Raw genomic sequence first — 21,575 nt, 5'->3', positions numbered from 1 at the left:
TAGGTTCACTAAATATTTCTTGGGTTAAAAAATACTTTTATTATAATTCAGTGGTTAAAATAGTTTGGATGCTGATGGTTTTTCTTTTTCCCCTCCATCTAGGCAGACATGTTGGCTATTTGGCGATGAGAAGTATGAAGAACTGACATCATTCTGGTTTAGAACACTATGGGACCTGACATTTGCGCTGCTTGGGCAGCCAGTGTCCATTGGTACTGCTAAGAAGCCCTTACTCTACTGCAGAACACTAATCTGATCTTGGAAGTGGCTGATTGTGGCAGGATGTTTCGAAGATGATGATGGCAAGAAAGCAAGATGTCCGCATCCCCACCTACAACATCAGTGTGGTGGGATTGTCAGGCACTGAGAAGGAGAAAGGCCAGTGCGGCATTGGGAAGTCTTGTCTGTGTAATCGCTTTGTGCGCCCAAGTGCCGATGAGTTTCACCTGGACCACACTTCTGTCCTCAGCACCAGTGACTTTGGTGGGCGGGTGGTCAATAATGACCACTTTCTGTACTGGGGAGAAGTTAGCCGCTCCCTGGAGGATTGTGTGGAATGTAAGATGCACATTGTGGAACAGACTGAGTTTATTGACGATCAGACTTTTCAACCTCATCGAAGCACGGCACTACAGCCCTACATCAAGAGAGCCGCAGCCACCAAGCTTGCTTCAGCTGAAAAACTCATGTATTTTTGCACTGACCAGCTGGGGCTGGAGCAAGACTTTGAGCAGAAACAGATGCCAGATGGGAAGCTGCTGGTTGACGGTTTCCTTCTGGGCATTGATGTTAGCAGGGGCATGAATAGGAACTTCGATGATCAGCTCAAGTTTGTCTCCAATCTCTACAATCAGCTTGCAAAAACAAAAAAGCCCATAGTGGTAGTCCTGACTAAGTGTGATGAGGGCGTTGAGCGGTACATTAGAGATGCACATACTTTTGCCTTAAGCAAAAAGAACCTCCAGGTTGTAGAGACCTCTGCAAGGTCCAATGTGAATGTGGACTTGGCTTTCAGCACCTTAGTGCAACTCATTGATAAGAGTCGAGGGAAGACAAAAATCATCCCTTACTTTGAAGCTCTCAAGCAGCAGAGTCAGCAGATAGCTACAGCAAAGGACAAGTATGAGTGGTTAGTGAGCCGCATTGTGAAAAATCACAATGAGAACTGGCTGAGTGTCAGCAGAAAGATGCAGGCCTCCCCTGAGTACCAGGACTATGTCTACCTGGAAGGGACACAGAAGGCCAAGAAGCTCTTCCTGCAACATATTCACCGCCTCAAGCATGAGCATATTGAGCGTCGGAGAAAGCTGTACCTGGCAGCTCTGCCATTGGCTTTTGAAGCCCTCATACCTAATCTAGATGAAGTGGACCACCTGAGCTGCATTAAAGCAAAAAAGCTGTTAGAGACCAAGCCAGAGTTCTTAAAGTGGTTTGTTGTACTTGAAGAAACACCATGGGATGCCACCAGCCACATTGACAACATGGAAAATGAGCGGATTCCCTTTGACTTGATGGACACTGTCCCTGCTGAGCAGTTGTATGAGACCCACTTGGAGAAGCTGAGGAATGAGAGGAAGAGAGCTGAGATGCGAAGGGCTTTCAAAGAAAACCTGGAGACCTCTCCTTTCATAACTCCTGGGAAACCTTGGGAAGAAGCTCGTAGTTTTATTATGAATGAAGACTTCTACCAGTGGCTGGAAGAATCTGTGTACATGGACATCTATGGCAAGCACCAAAAGCAGATTATAGACAGAGCAAAGGAAGAGTTCCAAGAGTTGCTTTTGGAGTATTCAGAATTGTTTTATGAGCTGGAGCTGGATGCAAAACCCAGCAAGGAAAAGATGGGTGTCATCCAGGATGTTCTGGGTGAAGAGCAGCGATTTAAAGCATTGCAGAAGCTCCAAGCAGAGCGTGATGCCCTCATTCTGAAGCACATCCATTTTGTGTACCACCCGACGAAGGAGACATGCCCAAGCTGTCCAGCTTGTGTAGATGCTAAGATTGAACACTTGATCAGTTCTCGCTTTATCAGACCATCTGATAGGAATCAGAAGAACTCTCTGTCTGACCTCAATATTGATAGGATCAATTTGGTTATCTTAGGCAAAGATGGTCTTGCCCGAGAGTTGGCCAATGAAATTCGAGCTCTTTGTACAAATGATGACAAGTATGTAATAGATGGTAAAATGTATGAGCTTTCTCTGAGGCCAATAGAGGGGAATGTCCGGCTTCCTGTGAACTCTTTCCAGACACCAACCTTCCAACCCCATGGCTGTCTCTGCCTTTACAATTCAAAGGAGTCACTGTCCTATGTGGTGGAGAGTATAGAGAAGAGCAGAGAGTCTACACTGGGCAGGCGGGATAATCATTTAGTCCACCTTCCCTTGACCTTAATTTTAGTTAACAAGAGAGGGGACACAAGTGGAGAGACTCTGCACAGTTTGATACAGCAAGGTCAGCAGATTGCCAGCAAACTTCAGTGTGTCTTTCTTGATCCTGCTTCTGCTGGCATTGGTTATGGACGCAACATTAACGAGAAGCAGATCAGTCAAGTTCTGAAAGGACTCCTGGACTCCAAGCGCAACTTAAACTTGGTTAGCTCCACTGCTAGTATCAAAGATTTGGCTGATGTGGACCTTCGAATTGTCATGTGTCTGATGTGTGGTGATCCCTTTAGTGCAGATGACATTCTCTCTCCCGTCCTGCAGTCCCAAACTTGTAAATCTTCCCACTGTGGGAACAGCAACTCTGTTTTACTTGAACTTCCAATTGGACTACACAAGAAGCGCATTGAGTTGTCTGTCCTTTCATACCATTCCTCATTTAGCATCCGAAAGAGCCGGTTGGTTCATGGGTACATTGTTTTTTATTCAGCCAAACGTAAGGCCTCCTTGGCAATGTTACGTGCCTTTCTTTGTGAAGTGCAGGATATTATCCCCATCCAGCTTGTCGCACTCACTGATGGCGCTATAGATGTCCTGGACAATGACTTAAGTCGAGAGCAGCTAACAGAGGGAGAGGAAATTGCACAAGAAATTGATGGGAGATTCACAAGCATCCCTTGTAGCCAGCCCCAGCATAAACTTGAGCTCTTTCATCCCTTTTTTAAAGATGTGGTGGAGAAAAAGAATATAATTGAGGCCACACACATGTACGATAATGTAGCTGAGGCCTGCAGCACCACTGAGGAAGTGTTCAACTCCCCCAGAGCTGGGTCACCCCTCTGCAACTCAAACTTACAGGACTCAGAAGAAGATGTGGAGCCTCCATCATACCACCTGTTTCGGGAAGATGCGACATTGCCCTCCCTGTCCAAAGATCATTCCAAGTTCTCAATGGAACTGGAGGGAAATGATGGGCTATCTTTCATAATGAGCAATTTTGAGAGTAAACTGAACAACAAAGTACCTCCACCAGTCAAACCAAAGCCTCCTGTGCATTTTGATATCACAAAAGATCTTTCTTACTTAGACCAAGGCCATCGGGAGGGACAGAGGAAGTCTATGTCTTCTAGCCCCTGGATGCCTCAGGATGGGTTTGATCCTTCTGACTACGCAGAACCCATGGATGCTGTGGTCAAGCCAAGGAATGAGGAAGAAAACATATACTCGGTGCCCCACGATAGCACCCAGGGCAAAATCATTACCATTCGGAACATCAACAAAGCCCAGTCCAATGGCAGTGGTAATGGTTCTGACAGTGAGATGGACACAAGTTCTCTAGAGCGAGGCCGCAAGGTATCTGCAGTGAGTAAGCCTGTGTTGTACAGGACAAGATGCACTCGCCTGGGGCGGTTTGCTAGTTACCGCACCAGCTTCAGCGTCGGGAGTGATGATGAGCTGGGACCCATCCGAAAGAAAGAGGAGGACCAGGCATCCCAAGGTTATAAAGGGGACAATGCTGTCATTCCATATGAAACAGATGAGGACCCCAGGAGGAGGAATATCCTTCGAAGTCTAAGGAGGAACACCAAGGTAAGACCTGACTTAGGATGAGTTAGGAGGGGTTTGCACAGCATCTGTGTGAGATTTGATTGATGATGAAAACTATTCAAGGACAACTTGGTTTTTAAAAAAATACTGGATGTGAGATGGCATGACCATGAGAGTACATTCATTGTTTGGTCTGGTGTTAAGAGTCAGCCTGTGTATTAGATATCTACTACTGGCAGCTCTCATGGGATTGCCTTCACCTAGAGCAGTAATTACCCAAATGAGCAGGTGGTGTAGAGTCCTTCAGTGTCCTGACAGTGGCCAAGCCAGTGACAGTGTGGATTCTCTTTGCTCCCTTAAAGATTGCAGATTTGCACCTTTTGTCCTGAACATTCATCTTCTGTCTGTATGACTCTCACACGTTCCTTCTTCCCTATGCCGATCACAAAGGGTGCAGCAGTTTACATTAGTGAGAAAAAAACGGTTCTCTGCACACACAAGTCTGTGAAAGTGCTGAAATGGCAAAAAGTCTCAGTATGAGTTTATCCATATTTGAAAAGTGCAACTTTTACATGTTCCTCACTACATCCTTCTGCAGTCATTGCTTCAATCAACGAATCTTTAAACTTAAGGGACCACAGGTGTGTGGTAGAGACCAACAAGGGAAGGAAGAAGTTGCTAGTAGTAGTTTACATGTCAGGCCTGTCTCTTACATAGCAGCAGATGAAGTGTCTTCTTACTGAAGACTATAGCTTGGTGTTTGCTGTTTGAGAGTCAGAGAGCTGAAGGCAGTGCCCTGTCCTCTTAAAGGGCTTGGGCTTTGAGACAAAGTATCATCCGACCCCCCTGCTGTATGTGTAGGGAGGCAAGACCTACTGAGTCAGAGGGTGACCTCTTGGTGAGACTCTTGATACAGCTATAATAACCTGTGACCATCATTAAACAAACCCTCCTCCCTGCCAGGAAACAGCAGACATCAGCCATCAGTGTGCGGCTTTACAATGGCTTTGAAGGGTACAGTTGCCACAAATGAATGCTATATGAAACACCATATCAAAATATTGTGTAATTTGGAATCCTGAGAGAAAGCGTAGAAGCCATTGTGATAGCCTATGCCCCAGGAGATTCAGGAGTATGACACCATTGTGACCCTGGACATGCATAGTGCTTTTGGTCACTACTGACCAGGGCTTCCATGGCTTACTTGTCTGTATAGTGTAAGAAAGGGCAGAGCAGTGTTGTATGGGTCCTGGGCCCCTATCTCTAGTTACTATATTCTTATTTAGTTATTCCACAGCTTACATGTCTACTCAGGGTCCATGCTGCCTCTTGGATTTTGTTCTTCTAGAATTGGAGGGAAGACCCAGTAAAAGTAGTTCTTATTTAGGAATCTAACCAACCTCCCTGTGTTTCCCCCCAAGGTCCCCTGCTGAATGATACTGAATCTAAGCATTATAAATGTTTTGGCTTTCTTCCTCCTCCACTCCTGGTTAAAAAAAAAAATTGCTGGAACAGCTTATGTAAATGCTGACAATCTTCTGATTTGTGGGGGTGTTTGGCACACCTGGGAATTAGGAAGGTGGCATAATAGCACACTGAATTACAAGTCTCTTTCTGACTTATGGCAATATTTTTAATACTGTGAATGATGCTTTGAAAACACATTCTCAGACTGGGGATGTAACTCAATTGGTAGAGAATGTATCAAGCCTTTGAGAAGCACTGGGTTCCAGTTCCAGCACCACCTAAAACCAAGTGTGATGGTGCACATCTGTAATTCCCACATTTAAGAGGTAGAGACAAGAGGATCCTACCAGCCCTAAGGCCAGGCTGGAACCTTTTTTTCCCACCCCTCACCATCCCCCCAACCCAAATCAAATAGTTTTTTTTAAAAATTGTCAAGCAAGCCTTGATTTCTAGATCTCACAGGTGAAGGCTTGACTCCATAGAAAGAGCTACTCTGCATCTTGAGCTGTGTACCTGCTAGAGACCAGACATGTCCCCAGCTGCTGGATCAGCAGTTTGAAGTACCAGCTTCCGGCCTGTCTTGACTTATCCAGGCCACACCTCTCCAAATCAGATTGAAAGAATTCCTCTGGCCCTAGAACCATGGAATGCCAGCAGTCATCTTAGTATCTTTACGGAAGTGTGGGTAGAAGCTGGCAATTGTGTTTCCCTGACATGGAGAGTGGTGCTTTGGAGCAAGCATGGCTGTTTTTTCATCCCTGTGGAGAGGATGAAAGCCTTGGCCACAGAGCAGGCCTCCTGTTAGGACTGCTGCCATTGAGAATGCAGACTGGCACTTGTTTTACTGGAAGAGCAAGATACCATCGGGGCAGAGAGTACAAGCTACCCTCCATGAGGGATTTATCTTTTAATTTTTATTGGCATGACAAGGCAGTACAACATTTATTTCAAGTGAGGGGAAAACACTCTGGATTTCACTGGTCATAGAAAGCAACTCAGACCCTCCTCTAGGCCAGACTGCTGGGGAAATGCCCCCCAGCCCCAGCCCCAGCCCCTTCTGGACCAAGCCATAGCTAGATGTACATGGTTGCGGTGAATGGATCATCTATCTGTCCAGTTAAAGCCTTGTGGACAGAGTTCATGTTGGGATAGCTCAGGTAGAGTCGGGGTCACTATTAGCCGCTGAGGCCAAGAATGAAGTCCTAGGATCAGATCCCAGCTCCCTGCTTTCTTTTTTTGTTTGTTTTGTTTTTCGAGACAGGGTTTCTCTGTATAGCCCTGGCTGTCCTGGAACTCACTTTGTAGACCAGGCTGGCCTCGAACTCAGAAACCTGCCTGCCTCTACCTCCCGTGTGCTGGGATTAAAGGCATTCGCCACCACGCCTGGCTCAACTCCCTGCTTTCTTATTTGGACCTTGAACACATAATGTCCCTCCTTTGACTCCTTCTGGAGCATGGTCTTCTGAGGGCTGACTATTATGGACCAGAAGTTTGGATCATTGTCACCATGAAACTAGACCTGGAAGAGGGATGAGGCTGAAGCAGTTCGTAAGGGGACATGCCACAGCAGCAGGTGGAACATGGCACTGTACCCAGGGAGGAGTCTGCTGCGGTCCTCCTAACCACACCACTTCCTCTTTGGTACAAGGTTTAACCCACAGTGATTCAGCTACTTGTTCTGTGCTCACCCTGACAACCACCTTAATGAACAGAAGCTCTGCTCTGGGTACCAATGGGATGGGGAGAAAGGAAAAGGGGGGGGGGGAACAGCTCCTCAGTACTCTTGCTAATTTGCTAGATTAGTACCTTACTAAAGAACTATGTCAGAGAGAGAGAGAGAGAGAGAGAGAGAGAGAGAGAGAGAGAGAGAGAGACGCTTTCATCTCTTCTAATGAAAGTGCAGACTGTAAAGCCAGTGCTGCTTCTTGGGTCCTTTTCCCAACGGAACCATTCAGCAGCCCACCCTCAGTGGGAGCCTTCCGCACTCAACTGAATGAAATTGAAACTCCGAGATTGCACTTGGGCGGCTGTGAATAGAGCTTTGTCTAAAGCTGCTGCTGCTCATGTCCCTGTCTCCCAAGGCTGTGCGTTTGCAAAGACGAGATCAGGACCAGCAGCTCTTATTTTAAAACCAAAAAGCAGGCTGTATAGCCTTGCTCCACAATTGTACCCTTGAGGCTCATTCAATTTGCTGAAATTTGGTGTGCTTGACTACGATTTAAAGACTAGACATTATTGGCTATTTACCCTTCTGTCAGAAATGTTCTTACTCCTGTGTTTAATAAAAAGACAAAACAGTGATAAAGAAAACCTTTCACTTACTTACTGTGGCTGCCACATGACAAGACAACCTATTGAAAAGTGAATGTTTGAATCACACATTGTTTGGCCTATAAGGCACCAAGTAACCAGTTTGACAGTTTGTGTCCCCCCAGTGAATTGGCTTATTTCATTGGATTTAGTGAATTGGCTGGTTGTTGTGGCTTTGTGCGGACACAGCTCTCGTTTTGTGAGGCCTAGAACGGAGTTAAAGTTTCTAGTGTGAATGAAAACCAGCTGGGGAGTTGGACTGCCCACATCCCTGAGAGGGATATTGGTTTTGACAGACAAGTGGAATGTGATAAGAGCTCTTTGTAACTTGCTCAGAAAACCTCAGTGTGTTCTTCTCTGAGCTTAGTCCTCCTGAGTGAGCTATAAGATCAGATACCTGAATTTCTATGATCCTAGCTAGAACTTTTGAGGTAGAAGACAGGAGGATCAGGAGCTCAGGGTCACTTTGGGACATAGTGAGTTTGAGGCTAATATGGGGTACATGAAACTGCTTTTTTTTAAAAAACAGGACTAACATGACTTTGCTGACTTCTAAAATTTGTTGGGGCTGGAGAAATGGCTCAGTGGATAAGAGGCACATTCAGCAAAATGTTCATGCACATAAAACAAAAAGAAATCTTTAAAAAATTTTTAAAAGATTAGTCGAATAAAGAAAGTACTTTGGCTTCCATGTACAAGCAGCTTCACCCTTTAGGAAGCCAGCATTCAGTTGCGAGGGCATCAGCAGGAGCTTGTCTCCAGTCTGGTGTTATGGTGTCCAAATGTGCTAGTTCGTGTTCCTCTGTGATAGCTTCTGAACTAGAACTTGTATGTACATTAAGTGTTACCAGACAGGGAGGTATTAGATATGGAGGAGTTCACACTCAGCTGAGACATCTAGGAAAGTTCCCTAAGGAACTGGTAATTAAAAAAAAACTAACATGGATGCAGTACCAGGCAGGCAGTTAAAAACGGAGGATTCATGGGGATACAGTGGAATTCAGAGACCAGAATTTTTTCATGTGGGTACAGTCTGTAGTGTGGCTGCCCCAGAAACAGAAAAAGAATGTCAAATTATGGAAAGCATACTGGTAGGTGTATATTTTTACTTATGAGATTTTTTTTAAGCCCATCCTTTATTTTATAGATGAGTATATTTTGGAGAACATTTTGAGGGTGTGGTCTGTTGTGGGGAAGGCATGGGAACAGATGTGGTCTCAGTGGGGAAAGAAGTGCTTACTTCATCACAACTGGCTAGATCAGGAAGCAGAACTCATTTATATCTTAGAGATGAAGTGACTAAATCTTAGAGAGATTAAACACTACCCTAGCAGGGGGATGGTGGTACTTGTCTGTAATTCCAGCTGTTGGGAGGTGAAGGTAGAACCGTGAGTTCAAGGCTAGCCTTGACGCCACAGTGTCTTGGAGGCCAGTCTGGCTACATGAGACACTGTCTCAAGAACAACAAGTAAACACCTTACCTTGCCCAGTTTACCACTGTGCAAAGAATGGGTGAGTTTTTGAGGCCAGTCTTTTAGCTGCCATTTCTATTTGCAAGACAGTTGCTAATACTCACTGTTCATGTGCACATGTTTAGAGCAAGGAGGCCATTCATTGTGTTGATTCAAACAGAGTCTAGGTTGGTAAGTCCATTTCTTTATACTGTTCCTCCTAAAAAAAACATGGTGCTGTTGTTTCTGTCTTCAAAGGCTAGTCAGGTAGGGCCAAAATAGGCATGGAGGGACTGAATTAGCCATCGGAAGTTTGGAAGTTGTTTTAAATTCACGCCAGAGGATTTTCAGTTTATTACAGTGTTTTTTGAGGCAGTCTCTATGTAGCCCAGGCTGGCCTCAAACTCAGTGATCCTGTCTGAAACTCCTAAGTGCTAGGATTATGTGTACCATCATGCCTGGTTTCTCTGTTTATTTTAAACCTAAAGAACTTCTGTAGTGTGTTTTTTTGCTGTTAAAAATAGACAATCATTTTAACTATCTGCTTTAGTTTGCACACACCTGTTCCTTAAAATAGGGAGCCCAGATCTTTATTTCAAAGGACAAAGCTGTGATGCTTCCCTAAGCTGACTGTCTCTCCTTCATTACCTGGTTATATCAAAATACCTCTGCAGGATCTAGGTGAGGTCAGCTGCAGTCAAGAATCACCCTTCCTCCCAAAGGCCAGGCCCATAACTGGCAAAGTCAGTTTGTGCATGAGATTTCTGGCAGAGCATTACATAGCTGTACCTGGATCCAGCAGCCTCTTCTACCTTGCCCACAGCTGCACTGTCCAAGAAGTCAGTCTCTAGAAGCCAGGATGCAGGTTGCCAGGCTTGCCAGACTCTTTATCACTGCAATGGTTTGACACACCCGCCTTCTGTTTTGCCCTAAATCAAGGTGCTCTAAGCTGATGAGTGCCAGGAGCATGAGTAATTTAATTGAAAGGGCCCCTTGAAGCTCTTTTGGGAACATGAGAGAATGATTGTTAACTAGAAAATCACAGTGTTGGTGATGAATGCAAGATGGGGTGGAGGAAGCTTGAGTGATGCCTTTTGTTTTTCGAGACAAGCTTTCACTATACTGTCCAAGCTGGTCTGGGCAATCCTCCTGCCTCTGTCTCCCAAGTGTTAGGATTGCAGGTGTGAGCTAATACACTTTAAGCTTGTTTTTAAGGAAACCAAGAGGTCTGGAACAGTGGAGCCATTATCCATTCCATCAGCATCTATCTAAAGGATAGGAGGAGGTGACTTAAGCTGGGCCTGTCTTCATCTGTGACATTGACATTTCATCCTGGAGGAAGGAGTGTGGCTTTGGCTGCAGTTGCGCACGGCCTTTTACAGGGTCCCTGATCTCTGCTGTGAAAGGTGGTTTGCTTTGCGGGATGACTTGGAGGTTTCAGCACCTAGCTGGCTTCCTAAGGAATTGCTTTTTTTTTTTTTTTCCTCAAAAAAAATTTTTTTTTGTTGTTTGCTTTTGTTTTTTTCGAGACAGGGTTTCTCTGTATAGTCCTGGCTGTCCTGGAACTCGCTTTGTAAACCAGACTGGCCTCGAACTCAGAAATCCGCCTGTCTCTGCCTCCCAAGTGCTGGGATTAAAGGTGTGCGCCACCACTGCCCAGGAATTGCTTTTGCTTTGCTTGATCCATTCCAGGCACAGATGTGGGGGTCGTTCTAGGGGCTTGGCCTCTCCTATCCTTTTCCAGTTAGGCCTGCTAAGTGAGTACCCCAAAAGAAGATGGATGTTGAGAACACCTTCTGTGAGAGTGCTCCCCCTGACTCCCTAGAGAGGGACATGTGCCTGACTGAGACATGAGACATCTGGCAAGCCACTTGGGAGAATGAAATTTCTAACTAAAATGTGCACAGTAACCCTTCAGATGTCAGAAGTGTTGGTAATATCAGAAGCCTGCCCAGCATAACATTCCACATACCAACTTCCCGATGAGGAAGGTTTAAAGTAGTTGTTCAAGAATTCCTTTCTAATTTTGTGATGCTCTTGAGAACCTTCAGTTATCTAAAGGATGTTTTTGACATTCTGTAATCCAGAGTTTAAATCTTAAGAGAGTGCACGTGAAGAGGTGGAGTGGATTTCATGTCATTCAGCAAAGGGGTTTGACACTGTCTAAATGCTGTCTTCATTGCCACATTCATAAATTGAAGGGTTAAACTAGATCTTGGACTCTTTGAGATGAAAGAGATAAGAAGCAGTCTAATTTATATTTTATCCTGTTCTCATCTCTGCAGCACAACTAATACAGAATAAGCCTGCTCCTTAGTAGCAGTAGATGGCCTTGTAACTGTTTTGAGCATAACTGTTTTAGGGCTCTTTTCTCTTCAGCTTGAAATCACCTGAGCATAGGTGCCCGTGACTATAGTCCCAGTACAGAAGAGACAGAGGCGAGAGGATTCAGGACCTTAAGACCAGCCTGATCTATATGAGATACTATTTTTGGTTTGTTTGGTTTTTGTTTTTTTGTTTTTGGTTTTTTTTTTGGTTTTTGTTTTTTCGAAATACTGTTTTTTAAAGAAGTAGTTGTAGTATTTTTTTTTTTTGAAGAATAAGGAGAAGTAGTTGTAGAAGTAGTATATGAGATACTATTTTTTACAATAGCAGCAGTAGTAGTAGTTGTTGTTATAGTAATAGTAATAGTAATATCTGGGCTGGAAAGATGACCCAGAAGTCAAGAGCACTTAATGTTCTATCAGAAGATTAAAGTTCAGATCCCAGCACTCCTTGTAACTGATGCCTGTAACTTTGGCTCCAAAGGATCTAACACCACTGCCATCCCTTTCTGGCATCAGTGGACATGCATATGCAGACACGATGTTGGTTAGTTTTGTTTTTTTGTTTTTATCAACATGATATAAGCTAGAGTCATTTGAGAAGAGGGAATATCAATTGAGAAAATGTCCCTGTCATATTTGCCTACCTATAGAGCATTTTCTTGGCTGATGATTATTGTAGAAGGGCCCAGGTCACTGTGGTTAGTACCGTCCCTGGGCAGGTAGTCCATAGGAAGTAAACTAGTATAAGGCATAGTGGCACACACCTTGAACTCAAGCACTCCGGAAGCAGAGACAAGCAGATCTCAAGTTTGAGACCAGCCTGCTTTACAGAGCTGGCTAGGGCTACGTAGTGAGACCCTGTCACAAACCCCAACTAAGACAAAGAAAGTAAGTAAAGAAGGCAGGATGAGCGTCCCCTGTGGCCTCTGCTTCAGTTCTATATCTAGGTTGGCCCTGAGTTCCTGTCCTGATTTCCTTGAATGATGGACTATAATAGGGATGTTGTAAATGAAGTAAAAACTCTTTCCTCCCAGGTTGCCTGTGGTCTTACCACAGCAATAAAAAGCAAGCTAACTCATATACACAAATAAAGTCTTTGAGTATATTACCTTTAGAAGCCTTTTGACATCTATATAGTCAATGTGCTTTTATTCCTTTTCCAGCATCCATTTACTCATTCTACCTATCCTAAAAATTTACTCCAGGAAGTTTACTTAAACCATAGTGCTAAAAGCACAAGTTCTACAGTCACACCTAACCACCTAGGTAGGATTTCCTTGCACTCATCTCCAGGGACATACCTCCCTCTTTTCTTCCCTCTCTCCCTTTCTTCTTTCCCCTTCCTTTTGTTCCTCTCCTCCATTATTTTCTGTGTAGGCCCAGGCATATCTTGTGCCTGTAGAGGTCAGAGAATAACTTTCAGGAACAAGTTTTTTTCCTTTCACCATGTGGGTCCTGGGTATAGAAAAGGCCCTCAGCATTAGTAGCAGGTGCCTTTATCTGCTGAGCCAATTCAGTGGCCCCAAGGTTCTTATTATGTGTGTTGGTTGTTGTTGTGTGGGTTTTTGTTTTGTGTGGTAGTGTGGTGAAATGTTACTCTGGGGGCATGGATAGCAAATAGCATGCTATCCTAGAGTCCACTAGAAGGGACTGGGGGCTCAACAGTGAAGTGCTTGCCAATCAGGTTCTCTGCCCTAGGTTCACCCTCTGGTACCACCGGAGAGAGGGATGGAGAGAAGAAAAAGAAACTTGGATCTAGTGCATACAAAGTACTTGGGTGAAACAAATCTCTCTAGTCAGTACATTGGTAGCATACACCTGAGCATCATTCTGAGGAGTATGTTGTTTCAATTTGACTAGATGCTACAGTTAGGGCTAGAAGCCATCCTGGTGATGACTGGGAGAATGGGCCCATTTCCTGCCTTTTGGTTCCACTCTTTGCCTTAGCAACACTTTTTGGAAGCTTCAGTTTTACTGAGGAATAATTTATCTTCATTTTAACAGAGAAATTTGTCAGGATTGATGGACTGAGGGAAATTTGTCAGGATTGATGGAAGTTTTGTTTTAATATAGATGGCCAGTCCTGGGTATTCACATTCCAGAACTGACCTTTTAAATGGCAGGGACATTTACAGAGAGAACAGTGCTTGATTCAAGGCTGCAACAGTGTGCATCAGCTGAAAGGTCCCACCCATACCACCCTATGATCAGGGTGCTCTCAGGGAGGGTGGTAGAGATTATATGCTACTTGACCCAAGCCACATTAGTCAGATTGAAAACTTTGAAATCTGTTTTTCTTTTGTGAAGTCTTTAACCCACTCTGGCTTCATACTTGCTATCTAGTCAAGAATGACCTTGAACTTGTGACCCTCTTCCTCCACCTCCAAGTGCTGTAATTAAAGGAAGGCATGGACCCCCACACCAGACTCTATTTTATTTTATTTTTTTAATTCTATTAGAATTAATTCTTAATTCTAGTTTCTTTTCTTGTCTTTTTGGAGTTTTTTTTTTTTTTTTTTTTTTTTTTTTTTTTTTTTTTTTTTTATGAGATGTTTTGGTGCTAATTTGGGGGGGAGGTCATGGTCTGATTAGCCAAGTTCCCTCTAACCCTGGCTGTCATGTACTCTGTATATAGACTAGGCTGGCCTCAAAAGTCAGAGAGAACTGCCTGCGTTTGCCTTCCAAGTGCTGAGGTTAAAGCTGTGGGCCACCACTCCAGGCTCTTTGACATTTTTACACACACACACACACATACAATATCTTAATTATATCTACCTTTCTCCAACCCCATTCCCTATACAACCCACTTAGCCTTCCTGTCTTTTTTTTTTTTTTTTTTTTTTTTTTTTAGTAATACACTTGAGTACAATTGGTGTAACTTACATGCACATCATGGGCAGCATACCAGTGCCCACATCCCAGAAGTAAAATGACTCCCTTTCTCTCAGTAACCATCAGTTGTCAATAGCTCCTCAGCTAGATAGAGCCTATGAAACCTTCCTCCATTCGTGCTAGGATTTTCAGCAGGTTTACTGTACCAGAACTCCCTCCTGTGGAGCAAGCCCTAGGTCCAATCAGCAAGCAGTCGGTAAGTCCTATAACAGTCATGCCACTGTTTGCTTGCTGGTACATAGTACCTGGCAGCAAAGCTTAAACATCACCCGCCTATGCTACCAGACAAGGTTTCTCTGTGCAGCCCTGGCTGTCCTGGAACTCTCTCTGTAGACCAGGCTGGCCTCAAACTTAGAAATCCACCTGCCTCTGCCTCCTGAATGCTGGGATTAAAAGTATGTGACCTGCAAAGCTTAAATTCTTTATGTTGAGCTTTATACAAGTATAGATTACAGGTGAGCATCATACACTGCTGGGCAGTCTAGATTTGTCCATAAAGAAAGATCGTAAGTCACCAGTTTGTTTTTCCCTAAAGTCAGTGCTTGCTTACCTGAAGAGCTGTGTCTTGTGTTTGGCAGGACCAGACCACATGGGATATGGATCTTCATATTGAATTATTTAGCAGGCTGATGGTTGTGCTCTCTTTACCTTTTGATTGTTTTCTGGGGTATTAGCAGTTGGCAGCCCAGTATACTTTTTTATTTGCCTCTACCCTCTCTAATCCCAACTCACACCCTCAATCCCCCCACTTACCCCAGTTTGCACCAGAAGTTCTTAAAGAATCTCAGACTAAACAGGATGTAGCTTGTTCCCTTAAAAGGAATATTAAAATGAATGAAAATGGGCAGAAGAAAAGGGAAAGGCTGACCTATGACCTGGCAGTTGGACGTCTCCCTCTGAGGGTTATGGAAAGGTCCTGAAATAAGTTTATAGCCTTTACACATTGTTGAAGGGAGCTGTCTGCCCTGCTGTATTGGGCTGAGCCACTTGGAAATGAAACTTGGATGCCAGAGACTTACCTGAACCCTATCCTGTTGCCTTCTTCTTTTAGTAGATATTTCAACAAAGGTAGACATTCTAAGCCTGTTTCCTTGGCTTTGGAGAGTTTGCATTGGTATAAAATTGTTTTTGTTTTTTGGGTTTTTCTCATGAGATTCAAAATAACTAAGGGGGAGAAAGGCACAGTTTGAATGATTTTTTTTTTTTTTTTTTTTTTTTTTTTGAAGCATCAGTTTTAAGGTTAAATGCTATGGGTTTAGTGATCGGGCATTTTAACTAGTTGAGTCATTTAGACTTGTGTGACTTCTTTTTCTTGGAAAGGTGAATGGTTGTGAGGTTTTAAAGCAAGTACATATGGAACTTGTTGGTAATAGTAAAATCTCAGTGGTTGTCACTGCACCTGCTGGCTGGTTGGTTGGTTGGAGACATGGTCTCACAATGATGTAGCCCACGCTGGCCTAGAACTCTTGATATTCCTGCATCAGCCTCCTAGGGCCTGAAATTCAGGCATGGGCCTAGATCATGTCATTGTATTGTTTTATTAGTAGACATTAGCATTTCCTAGTGTGGAGAACACTGGGAAATAACCCCAGGCTGATAAATCACTTTACTTCTTTTCTGGAAAGAGGAAGTTACTGTTTTTGCACTTGTGTTTGATCTTTCCAAGGCATCAGCCATCTCTGGGTATATACCATCTATCGTCCGTGTGGATTGCTGGGAAACTTCCTGTTTACTCCAGCGTGTCCCCAATGGAGGACATGGATGCCACTATGATGTTACTTACTAAGTAAACTTGGCCTGGCTCTTATAAACATCTTTGTTTTAATAATACACTCTCTCACTAAAGGTGTGACTATGTGACAACTTTCCAGTATTTTGTATATTTGGAGGCCAGAAAATACTGTTAGGGAGATGAGTGAATTTGGATCTGTTTGTCTTGCTTGAAATCTTTTCAACAAAGATCCTCACTTTTTGTGCTTCCTTTTTTTTTTTTTTTTTTCTTTTCTTTTCTTTCCTGGACAGAAACCAAAGCCCAAACCCCGGCCATCCATCACAAAGGCAACCTGGGAGAGTAACTATTTTGGGGTGCCCTTAACAACAGTGGTGACTCCAGAGAAACCGATACCCATTTTCATTGAAAGATGCATTGAGTACATCGAAGCCACAGGTAAGTGCCCCCAAAGCAGATAGTACCTCCCACTCCCTGCCAGGAGCTTCCAAGAGAGCTGAGATTTGTGAGCTTTCTGGAAATGAGAGATTCTAACCCAAAGACTTGGGTGATCTGACAGCTGGGGCTTCAGTCAGGATGCTAACATGTGACATTGACTAGACTTAAAAGTATGTGGCAGCAGTTCTGTCCTCAGACCAGAGATGGCTTTAACGTGTGTCTAGGTGTTTGGTAGTTTAATTGTTTGTGTTCTCTTATAGGTCTGTAAATTGCTTGAGGAAGGAGAAAAGGCTTTATATGGAACACATATTCCATCTAATAGTGGGAACAAGTATTTGAGACTGTTAGCATTTCTGGCACTCTGGTCAGGCGTCTGAGATTCATACATAGTTAGGGTCTCTGCTCTGCAGAGGTAAGAAAGCAGTCACATTGCTTGAATATATTGTGATCATATAGCTCTGTTTGGTTTTGTTTCATTTTGTTTGGTTTGGTTTTGGTTTTGTTTTGTTTTTTCGAGACAGGGTTTCTTTGTGTAGCCCTGGCTGTCTTGGAACTCATTCTGTAGACCAGGCTGGCCTCAAACTCAGAAATCTGCCTGCCTCTGCCTCCCAAGTGCTGGGATTAAAGGTGTGCGCCACCACCGCCCAGTATAGATCGGTTTTTACACACAAGAGAATGTGAGATACAACAAAGGGAAGTGCCTCAAGGTTTTCTGTTTTTGAGATGACAGCATTTTACTTATGTGGATGCTCTATTTTATTGACTTAGGGCTCCTACGTGGCTCTTTGCCTTCCAGTTTCACACCACAGTTTCTATTTTCTCCTAGCTGCTTTCAAGGATCTTTGGGGAGGTCCTGAAGCAGGTGCCTATCACTGGATTCCCGAGCATTATTAGTTAAACTTAAAAAATGGTGGGCTTGGGAGCCAGTGCATACCTTAATTTCAGCACTAAAGGGGGCAAAGACATGCAGATCTCTGTGAGTTTGAGGCTAATCTGTTCTACATTGCAAGTTCCAGGCCAGCCAGGGAAACAGTAAGACACTGACTCAAACCATTTATCCCATCCCACCCCACCCCCATAGGAAAAAGTAAAACAAAACTATAGACTTTGGAGGCTGGAGAGAATGTTCAGCATTTAAGAGCACCGTATGTTCTTGCAAAAGTCTGGGGTTTGAGTCTCACCACCCACATAGCAGAATCTTTAAGGTGGAAAATACAGATGCTTGGGCTAGGTGTGTAGCTCAGTGCTAGAGCACTTACCTGGCGTGAGCAAGGACCCAATTCTTCACACTTCCTGAGCACACACAAACACTGCAGTCTGTGTCCTCTTAACCCTTTCACCCTTTAGCCACTGCCAAGCTAAGCTGCTACTTTATGAACTTTGCCAGATTGCGTCTCTGTCCTCCAAACATTGACTCATCTGAGCATTTTCCAGTCTCTTAGATCTACATTATCTCTTGTTTCTGCCCTCTCTCTGTCTCAGTTTATCCTGCTTGTGTGATCTTGCTGCAGAAAAGCCTCTCCGTTCTTCCTCATTGCACTGTTAACCCCTCCCGCCCACATGTAAGCCTGTTAGGTTTTATGTTTAGATAAGACATTGTTTTATGTGCATGTTCCTCAGCCCCTAAACTCTCGGAAAGCATACCTTTTTTTTGTTGTTGTTTTGGTTTTGGTTTTTCGAGACAGGGTTTCTCCATTTAGCCCTGGCTGTCCTGGAACTCACTCTGTAGACCAGGCTGGACCTCAAACTCAGAAATCCGCCTGCCTCTGCCTCCAAAGTGCTAGGATTAAAGGTGTGCGCCACCACTGCCCGGCAGCATACCTATTTTTAAAGCAGCTATTTACTTTGACAAAAAGTACACATTTTGTACAACTTGTTTGAAATACAGCGTGCCTAACTGCATTGTATCTTACTGCAGTGTTGCATAAGATCAGTAATAAGTGGTTCACCATACCTCTGTTGCTGATCATGAAATATCATCTCCCTGTGTGCTTGGGAAACAGAGGCAGGCAGATCTCTGAGTTCCAGATCAAACTGAGCTCTCCAGTGAGACCCTGTGTCAAAGGAAGAGTCAGAGTAGCTAGAGGGGTCTTCTGGAGTCCCGATGAGCCTTAGTCATAGCCCACATGAGTGGCATAGACATGCTCCAAGCGTCCTGAATCTTAACTACAGGCTACTGTGGCTCTGTGTTGGTATGTCTTAGCTCTGGCACCAGAGGCACTGGTATCATCTCTGCTCTTGTGCTGCTCCCCCATCCCCCACCTCAAAAACAAAAAAACAAAACAAAACAAAAAAAAAACCAGAGTCCTGAATCTTCATCTGTAATCAGGCTGGGCTTCTTGGTCTACTTTCTCTTTGCAAGGATCATAAGTATGTATTTGTCACTATACCCATGGTTTTCTTTCCCCCCTCTTTCTCTTGGTTGGTAATTTGAAGGTAGTAAAAGCTAATGAAAATTTGAAAGGGTCCTCATACTACACTGGCATTGACAACTATGAATATAAGAATATTCACCAGGGCCATACATAAAAGCCTTTGATAGCAAACCTATAGCCCATAATGTAAAGTAAAAACCACTTCCTGAAAGTCCTTGACCTCCACACATATCCCATAGTATATATGCAGACACCCTGATATTAACAATTATTTTGGAAAGAAAGCAGTATTTGCCAAGGGCTAGGGCATATCTCAGTGCTCAGACACCTGCTTAACAGAAGTTCCAGATTCCACCTCCAGCACCTGAAAGAAAAACATCATTACCCTTGATAGAATTAATAGTGTCATTTCAAGTATAGTTCATGTTTGAATTTGCTCAGTTAACTTTAAACTGTCAGTTACTGTTGTTTTTTGTTCCAAGATGCAAACAGTTATATACTACATTTGTCTACTAGAACTGTCCCCTCTGGACTTAACCCCACCCTATACCGTCACCCCTACTGCTGCCATGACCTTTTCTGAAGTGTCTAGAGAGCGTCTTTACAGAATAGCCCATTGGAGTGCTGTCTAGAGACATCTCAATCGCCCTCAGCCCACTTCAGCACTACCCACAACCTCTCAGCATGGTCCCCTGTGTGCAGTGGACACAGGACCACTGCTTCCGCCTCAAGCAGGTATGTCTGTGATGTGAATTCTGAGAGCTCTATAAGCGTGTGTAGAGTAATTTTAGGAACTGTTTCTAGCTTGGACTTTCCTTTAGGAACCAGGCTGCTCTCACTGGCTTGTCATCTTTCTTGCTCTTTGCTCATGAGAGGAACAGCCCTGTGACTACACATTTTCACATGGGTGTCCAGCCAAGGGCACCCTCCCCCCCCCCCCCCCCCCCCCCCCCCCCCCCCCCCCCCCCCCCCCCCAGACCAACAGAACCGTCAAACCTTGTCAGAGCAGACCAACCTCAAAAGAATTTGTACCCCGGTTTCTGCATCTGTCCCCTTAATCTTGGCACATTGACACATGGCTCTGACAGAGAAAAGAGTGCATTGGACCTTGTATTTCAGAAGTGGGCTTGAGAGCTCAGTCAGACCCCAGCCTCGGGGCCCATGATGCTTCCACCCATCCAGGTCTCAGCCTCAGCAGCACAACTAGCCGGGCATAGACAGCAGAGTGGAGCTTGGGGTGAGAGAAGGGCTTAATATTCTGTAAATTGAGCTGGGCGTGGTGGCGCACGCCTTTAATCCCAGCACTCGGGAGGCAGAGGCAGGCGGATTTCTGAGTTTGAGGCCAGCCTGGTCTACAAAGTGAGTTCCAGGACAGCCAGGGCTATACAGAGAAACCTTGTTTCGAAAAACCAAAAAAAAAAAAAAAAATTCTGTAAATCAGGCAACTTAAGCTATCCTAGCGCCTTTAAAAATTGTGGGACTTGGGGCATATATTGTTTGTTTGTTTGTTTGTTTTTGAAGCAGTCTCATGGAGCCCAGGCTAACCTTGAACTTGATACTTAAGCTAGGATGAACTTATAAATTCTCCATACTTATGCCTTCTTTTCTCATGGCTTTCTCATGTGAAAACTGCCATTCCTGATATTGAAGCTCTTCCTGAGTGCGTTTTCTACCTTAGGTGAATGTTGGAATATCATGGGTGTAGATTAATTCTTGTTCTTACTTTTTTCATGACCAGTTCCTTCACCTTTGTTAAATGTCGTCCAAAATTTGCCTTGTGCTGAAGCAGGCGGTGGCCAGTGGTTAGAAGAGCTCCCAGATTGATTTGCAGATGCTGTTAGGCAGCTGTGGGGTCAGCCTCTGTGCTTGCTATGCTAATAGGGTGTTAGATTTTCATCCTCTCAGCTCCAGTTACATGGAAAGGCTGGAAGAGAACATGTTACCACAGCTGCTCTGGGACCTCTGTGAGAGTCACTGTGCGCTAGAGAGGCCGGGGGCTGGCTTTCTGTCAGATGTTCTCCCTGGCCCCTGGTTTTTGTTTATGTGGAAAATTGCTTGAGGCTATAGAGTCCCTGCTCCCTTGTGGAGCAGTGTGACTCCTAAGTGACAAGAGAATACTGGCCACATTAATTGAGTTCCTGCTTCATGGTAGGAAGTCGGAGTATTCAATTCTGCACAGTGTATTTGTCTGGAATATGGTGAAGGGTCACTTTTAGAACTTTGCTGTTCTAAGAATACCTATTCATAGTATGGTTTGATTTGGAATTGCCCCCGTAATTAAATAAATTTCAAAGCCTAGGTCTCCAGCCAGATTTGAATCAAGGGTTCCTGTAGTTTGGGAAATGGCCATGCTGTAATATCACAGGAACCTGTGAGGGAACTTTCAAGGGCCCCTCACTCAAGCAAGCATGGCAGGCAACCACAGTGTGGAATAATGAAGTAGTTTCATGGGCAGAAGTTACCTGTTTGGTGTCTTAAATCATAGGCATACTGCTCTGCATGCCTAACTGGTAGGCTGCAAATCTGATTTTAAAAACTTTTTGTTTTTCATTATGTATATGACTGTTTTGCTTGCATGTATGTCTGTACTGTGTGTGTGGACAGGGCCTGTGGAGGCCAGAAGAAGGTGTCTGAACCCTGGAATTGTACAGTTT

General features: G+C 44.2%; 1 protein-coding gene across 1 annotated transcript in view; it reads left to right on the top strand.

Annotated features, from left to right (window-relative positions):
• Arhgap35 (Rho GTPase activating protein 35) overlaps positions 1-21,575 on the top strand; it is a 111,352-nt gene that overhangs the window by 47,995 nt on the left and 41,782 nt on the right. Inside the window, exons 2-3 of the mRNA XM_021218752.2 lie at positions 103-3,974; positions 16,402-16,546. Of these exons, the coding sequence (XP_021074411.1) occupies positions 294-3,974; positions 16,402-16,546 (3,826 nt within the window). The 5' untranslated portion in view covers positions 103-293. The remainder of the gene's footprint in view (positions 1-102; positions 3,975-16,401; positions 16,547-21,575) is intronic.

The sequence above is a fragment of the Mus pahari genome, chromosome 19 (assembly GCF_900095145.1).
Source record: "Mus pahari chromosome 19, PAHARI_EIJ_v1.1, whole genome shotgun sequence".
NCBI classification, from domain to species: Eukaryota; Metazoa; Chordata; class Mammalia; order Rodentia; family Muridae; genus Mus; species Mus pahari.
The sequence above is the reverse complement of the archived record's forward strand: the minus strand, read 5'-3'. Positions and strand labels throughout refer to the sequence as shown.